The 7,472-nt window shown below is 39.1% G+C and overlaps 2 protein-coding genes across 2 annotated transcripts; both read left to right on the top strand.

Annotated features, from left to right (window-relative positions):
- Positions 1 to 2,543: 2,543 nt before the first annotated feature.
- LOC116205007 (pentatricopeptide repeat-containing protein At3g26540) lies at positions 2,544 to 4,922 on the top strand. The gene has a single exon (XM_031537423.1). The coding sequence runs from the start codon at positions 2,615 to 2,617 to the stop codon at positions 4,682 to 4,684; it is 2,070 nt and encodes a 689-aa protein (XP_031393283.1). The 5' UTR covers positions 2,544 to 2,614; the 3' UTR covers positions 4,685 to 4,922.
- A 357-nt stretch (positions 4,923 to 5,279) lies between these two features.
- LOC116205008 (pentatricopeptide repeat-containing protein At1g43980, mitochondrial) lies at positions 5,280 to 7,472 on the top strand. The gene has a single exon (XM_031537424.1). It carries the CDS (start codon positions 5,375 to 5,377, stop codon positions 7,271 to 7,273), a length of 1,899 nt encoding a protein of 632 aa, XP_031393284.1. The 5' UTR covers positions 5,280 to 5,374; the 3' UTR covers positions 7,274 to 7,472.

A 7,472-nucleotide genomic window follows, 5' to 3' on the forward strand; every position in this document is an offset into this window, starting at 1 on the left:
GAAATATTAAAAAAAATATTCACTTTTGGTGGAGTTTCAACTTAGATAGATACCTTGGAATTAACTGATTATCATGAAAATTTGAATTAGTGGGTCACCTCTGGAACATTAACGGGAAGATAGTTGAACAAAAATTGATTTTAATATAATATAAGAAATAAAAAGTCATACATATATTTTATGATAGAGTGATAAAATACTGTCCATAATGATAAATTCAAAATATGAGTGTGTTCATCTTAAAGATGAAATTACAATAGTACTCATGCTATATTTAAAATATTAATTAATTACTAAATATTTGATAAAAGACTAGATAATACAAAGATGACAATAATTAGAAAATATATGGTTGTGTTTAGTTTTAGAGTTGAGTTTTGATTTTAATTGGTTTGTAATAATTGTATTATTGAATTATGAGAAAAAAATGTGAAAAAGTAATGAATAGTTGAGAGAAAGTAATGATTGTGTTGTTGAATTGTGAAAAAGTAATGAATAATTGATAGAATTTAGTATTAAAAATTGAATTGAATTGTTAAATAAATTAAAGAAAAAAAAGTAATAATTCAAAATATGAGTGTGTTCATCTTAAAGATGAAATTACAATAGTATTCATGCTATATTAAAAATATTAATTAATTACTAAATATTTGATAAAAGACTAGATAATACAAAGATGACAATAATTAGAAAATATATGGTTGTGTTTAGTTTTAGAGTTGAGTTTTGATTTTAATTGGTTTGTAATAATTGTATTATTGAATTATGAGAAAAAATGTGAAAAAGTAATGAATAGTTGAGAGAAAGTAATGATTGTGTTGTTGAATTGTGAAAAAATAATGAATAATTGAGAAAATTTAGTATTAAAAATTGAATTGAATTGTTAAATAAATTAAAGAAAAAAAAGTAATAATTGTGTTGTGAAGATAAGTAGAGTAAAATTAAAAAAAATTATTAACCAAACGGCCCCCTACGTTTCCACATGATTGTATTTCTTTCACACTTTTATCTCATAATTTCCCCTTCTCTCTTTCGTATTTAATTAAAATAATCTCACTATGCAGTGGAAATGGAGAAAAAGAATAAAAGAATGAGAAATTTAATTAAAAATAATAATAACTAAAAATAAGGGAGAAGGGCTAGTTACCATCCATTTCGTTTTCATTTTGATGTAATTCTTTAAAATTATTCTAATTTAAATAGTGGCGATCAATGTGGGTTGGTTTGATGGTTTGACACATTTTTCTCATAAATAAGATTCAAGGTTTGAACCTTATTTAATCGTGATAATCTATGAATGAAAATTTCACCCGTTAGTTGACGATCCGAGTAGAACCTCCATTAGTTAGAGCCCATTGAATTTTCGGATTTTAGATAGTGCATATAGGAAAATTTAAATAACAACAACTAAAATTAATATTTTAAAAAATAAAAAGGGAAAATCATGTGGTTGAAAAAGTTGTACCACGTAATAGGTTATTCGACTCAATTCGAGCTAGCCTGATTGAAACTCATCAAACTTCTAGGTTTAGGATACAAACTGAAAAAAAAAATCGGAGAAAATTTATAAAAATATAAAAATAAATAAATAATTTATCAAAGAGAAGAAATAAAAGAAATGTTGAGAGTTGATTTTCTTATTAAGATACAGGCCGAAAGAAAGGAAATCGAGACAAAAAATTAGGAAAATAAAAATAAATAAATAAATATTAATTTAATAAAAAAGAAATGTTGAGAGTATAGAAATCTAGTTCACTCTCCCCTAGAGGGAGATGAACCAATTTTATAAATAAATATAATATAAATAATGCGTATTGCATATTCCTCAAAATGCGAAAAAAAAACGTTTTTTTTTGCCTTGAAAATATTGCACATTATATAATTGATATCACGTATTTTGTCCTACGATTTCTATAATTATTGAAATATTTTATGTACGACTGTATAAATTATACAATAATAGACTATGTTTACAGTTACATCCGTTTACATATTATCAATCTTATGAGTATAATCAATAATAAGCTATATTTAGAAAAAAAACTATACATTTCATCTTTTAAGCTCGATTGTTTTTCTATTTTAGTCATTTTTTATTTTTTATTGTTAAATCTTTTAGTTTTGAATATTTTTTTGTTTCAGTACTTTTCTTTTTTTCTTGATTAGTTTTCATCCGATTTCTTTGGTTACTTTTCTATTTTCATCATTTTATCAAATTTTTACATTGAATAATTTTAATTTTGGTTCTCAAATTATTGATGAAAAAATTATTTTCATCAATAATTTTTTATCCTAACTCCATATACATACGATATATTTAAGATATTGTGTACAAGATATTGCGAACAATAATAAACTATTCAAATCTTTCTCTTTGATCGGCGCAATCACATGCTATTTTTTCCTTAAAATTAATATAACCGCTCAAAATTTGTAATATTAACAAAATTAATATATATACATATATAATTAGTTAGTATAAAAATTATCTATAATATTTATTATGGAAGATCTATGGTTCAATCGGTTGCATTATATGCACCGATATAGTTTTCAAATTGAAACGGTAACGTTCTGGTATCCATAGATAAACTCTATTTTCTTCCATGGAATCATGGCCGGCTCCGTAGTGAACCACCTCCTCCCCAAGGCCAACCGATTCCCGCCCGCCGCCTCCTCCAGGTCCCCCGCCGCCGCAGTCCTTGCTCTCCTCGAAGAGGGCAATCTCAAGAAAGCCGTGTCGGTCCTCTTCTCCTCCCCCGTTCCTTTCCCTCCCAACCTCTACGCCCGCCTCTTCAGCCTCTGCTCCTCGAACCTCGCCATCGTCGAGGCCCGTAAGCTCGAATCTCACCTGGTCACCTTCAACCCCGATCCCCCTACCTTCCTCCTGAACCGGGCCATCGAGGTTTATGCGGAATGTGGGTGCTTGAAAGACGCCCGCGAGCTATTCGAGGAAATGCCCCAGAGGAATGGCGGGTCCTGGAACGCTATGATCACAGCTTATTCCCGGGCGGGCCTCCCCAAGAAGGCATTGGGGATGTTCAAGTCTATGTACCGGTCAGGTTTCTCAGCGAGCGAGGTCGTGTTTGCTGGCACACTGAGGGCTTGCTCCACTTTGTTGGATATTTCCCTTTCGAAGCAAATTCACGGGCTGATCGTGAGAACTGGTTTTTCTGGGAATTTGATCTTGGGAAGCTCTGTAGTTGATACGTATGGGAAATGTGGGGTCATGAGTGACGCGAGAAGGATGTTTGATGAAATACCGAGGCCGAACGAGGTGTCTTGGAATGTGATCGTCCGTAGGTATCTTGAGATGGGCGACGGGAAGGAAGCGATTTCAATGTTCTTCAAAATGTTCCGAATGAATACGAAACCATTGAATTTTACATTCTCAAATGCCTTAGTTGCCTGCTCAAGTACGCTGGCCCTCAATGAGGGGATGCAGATCCATGGGATGGTGATCAAGACGCGTCTCGAAGAAGATGAGGTCATTTCGTGCTCTCTTATAAGTATGTACATAAAGTGCAGAAAACTGGATAGCGCTCAGAAGATTCTTGAACTGCCTGGTGCAGGAAATATAGTCTCTTGGACTACGATGTTATCGGGTTATGTTATGATTGGTGAGACTAAAAGAGCACGGAAGCTTTTCGACGAGATGCCCGAGAGGAATGTGATCTCATGGAATGCGATGTTGGTGGGATACACTCGGCTTCTCCTGTGGGAGGAGGCACTAGATTTCTTCTCTCTGATGCGAAGCAAGACTAAAGAAATTGACCATGTAACTCTTGGTTTGATGGCGAATATAGGTGCAGGCCTTTCAGACATTGAACTGGGGAAACAAGTCCACGGGTTTGTTTATCGTAATGGATACCATTCAAACTTATTCGTGGGTAATTCCCTTTTGGATATGTATGGAAAATGTGGCGACTTGAGAACTGCTAGAGCTTGGTTTCACCAAATGGGCCGGGTCCGAGATCAGGTTTCTTGGAACTCTCTACTCACTAGCTACGCTCGCCATAGAATGAGCGAACAAGCTATGGATATCTTTCCTGAAATGCAATGGGAGACAACTCCGAGTAAATTTACGTTTGGGACCCTCCTTGCGGCTTGTGCTAACATTTTCGCCATCAATAATGGGAAGCAGATCCACGGTTTCATGCTCAGAAAGGGATACGAAATGGATCTCGTGGTTAGGGGAGCTCTGGTTGATATGTACTCGAAATGCCGAAATCTTGAGTACGCTATCAAAGTTTTCAGGGAGGCAGCTTCTCGGGACGTGGTTCTTTGGAACTCTCTGATCCTGGGCTGTTACCACAATCGGCAGACCAAGCTGGTCCTCGACCTGTTCAAATCCATGGAGGGAGGGGGTATTACACCTGACCACGTAACACTTCACGGCGTCCTGCTGGCTTGTGTCTCTGAGGGACTTGTTGACTTTGGAAGGAAGATCCTCGACTCAATGAGTGAAGTATACTCCACTATCCCAAGGATGGAGCACTATGAGTGCATGATCGAACTGTACAGTTGTTATGGGCGCAAGGCGGAGCTCGAAAAATTTGTGAAAACAGCCCCCTTCGAGCTGACAGTCCCAATGTTGACTAGAGTCTGCAACTCTTGTAGAGAACACGGATGGCCCGAACTGGGGAAGTGGGCCGCCCAGCGGCTTGCTGAGGCGAATCCTTAATTAAGGTCTGCGTGAACCCAAAGTCGCTAGGAGAACTAACAGTAGGAGGTAGTGATTCCAGAGAATTGTGATAATAAGGTTTACTTCATGCTGGTTTCGTAAGAAAGGCTTAGGGCAGTTTTTTAAGTAGAAAGCTCACATTGATCGAATTTTTTGTACTTTTCTCGAACTCATATGTGATACTAGTTACAATGCATATAATACATATACAACGCATTCTTTCGCGACTTTGAGTCGAGATTCTGGACTTCATACTTGCCCGAGCCTTAATGGTATTGCTCATTACAAAGGATTGTCCTTGACTCCTGCAATAGATGTTTTCCATTGGCTGATATAATGGAGCCTACTCTAAACTCAAATCCCGATCAGGGGTGTAAAATGCAAGTAAGCCAAGCCAAATATTGTCCCGCGCGAGCTCGGGAAAAATGTAGAACACTCGAACTCGAACTCGAGCTCGAGCTCGATCGAGCTTTTCTCTCTTCGTGGTCGCAGCTCGGGCAAGTAAATGAACTCTCTGCAGGCTTGTCATGTTGGGCTTAAGCCCAAACAAAGCCTGAGCCGGAGAGCCCGCAAGTATATAGGCAAAGCTGAAAGTTGTTTCCTTAAAAAATGGATGAATGACAAGTCGGGAGTTTTAAGACTAAGAACATTGAAGAATATGCCACTCGATGATCGAAGGAGAGGCTTTGTATGTACCCATTGTCGAAGCAGCTCCATGGGCTTTGCAGAACCTCGCTGTCGTGCTTCTCTCACCTCATAGACCGCTGCTTACGGTCGAAGTCTCCCAATTTTGCAAAGTCCATTCATGCCAAGCTGATCCAGGTCGGATTAATCAGCAATACTTTTCTGGGTAATCGCTGTCTCGATCTTTACGCTAGGTTTGGCACCACTGATGACCTTTTGAGAGCCTTTGATGAGATACCCGGGAAGAATTTGGTGTCTTGGAACGTTTGCTTGAAGGGGTTGTTGAAGCTCGGTGAGTTGTCAGGGGCGCGTAAGTTGTTCGATGAAATGCCACAGAGAGATGTTGTCAGTTGGAATTCGATGATCTCGGGGTATTCCTCAGCTGGGCTTGTGGGGTCTTCAATGGACATGTTCCTGGAGATGCAGAAAGCCGGGACGAGGCCGAGCGAATTCACGTATTCGATCTTAGTCTCGCTGGTGTCCTGTGCCGATCATGGCAAACAAATTCATGGGAACATGGTCATAAACAAGGTGAATTCACTTGGCTTGGTTCTGGGAAATTCTCTCATTGACATGTACGGGAAGCTTGATTTACTTGACTCTGCGGTTGCCGTGTTTATTCGAATGGAGGAAGTGGATATTATCTCGTGGAATTCTTTGATTCTAGCCTTTCACTACAGCACACACAGTTTGTCGGCGCTGGAGCAGTTGCGTTCAATGATGCAACAAGGATATTCTCCAGATGAGTTTACCTTATCATTGGCTACGACAATTTGTAGTAACTTGCAAGATGTTGAGAAGGGTAAGCAAGTCTTCGCTCTCTGTATGAAGTCAGGATTTCTCTCTAATTCCATTGTTTCAAGTGCCGCTATTGACATGTTCTCGAAATGCGACAGATTGGAGCACTCGATCCAGCTCTTCGAAGAAGTTGGCAAATGGGATATCAAGATCTGCAACTCCATGATCTCGAGCTATATAAGCCATGGTTTTTCTGAGGTTGGCTTGCAACTTTTTGTCCGAGTCTTGAGGACAGGCCTTGGGCCCACATGCTTCACCATAAGCAGTCTGCTAGGTGCAGTTTTCGTGCTTCCATCGGATCAGGGAAGTGAAATCCATTCACTGGCTGTGAAGTTGGGTTTCGAGTCGGATATAGTAGTAGTGAGCTCTCTTATCGAAATGTACAACCGTTTTGGTCTGGTAGACTCTGCCGAGAAGATCTTTCTCGAAATGAGTGTAAGGGATTTAATTACTTGGAACACCATCATTGTGGGTTTGGCTCGATATGGAAGGGCAGAAGAAGCGCTCAAACTTTTCAGAATCCTAATTGACACGGGCCTATCTCCTGATCGGATAACCGTCTTTGGTGTTCTTGAAGCTTGCTTCCATGGAGGTTTCTTAGATCAAGGAATGTACATATTCTCATCAATGAAGGAGAAGCATGGAGTAAGTCCTGGGGAAGAGCATTATAACTGCATCATAAAGTTGCTAGTTCGTTGCGGGAAACTCGAGGAATCAGTTGATCTGGCACAAAGGATGCCTTATGTACCGAGTTATGAGACATTGCATCTAATACTTAGCGCCTGCATTGCTCAGTCTCACGGAGACCTTGGGCTTGTCAAGATGATCGCAGAAGCTTTGATGACTGTGGAACCGAAGTTGGTATTGCTGTTGCCTTATCGGGTATTGCTTAAGGAATACGAGAGGAGGGGAAGATGGGAGGAGATGGTGAGAGTTGGGAAGTTGATGAAGGAGAGCGAGACGAAGAAGGCGGTTGGAAGCAGTTGGATCGGGATTAGGACGCGCATGTTCACATTCAGGGCAGACCAGCTGCAGCATCATGGTGGGCGAGATCTTTATTCGATTCTAAGATTACTGAACTGGAACCTGGAAGGAGGACACAATTGATGGATTACGTGGGGCATATGCCAATATAATGTTGCTAATTTCCGGTTCATTTTGCCGCCGTCATCTTTATGGCGTTACGTTTCTTCCTCGAGTGCATTGAGCTACACATTGTCGCTTACATTTGAGCACTGAATTTGGATCTTGTTCAGAGGCTGAATTTTAAAAGCAGTACGAGCCCTATATACGGGATTGCTTATAA

This window comes from Punica granatum, chromosome 4 (assembly GCF_007655135.1).
Source record: "Punica granatum isolate Tunisia-2019 chromosome 4, ASM765513v2, whole genome shotgun sequence".
Lineage (NCBI taxonomy): Eukaryota > Viridiplantae > Streptophyta > Magnoliopsida > Myrtales > Lythraceae > Punica > Punica granatum.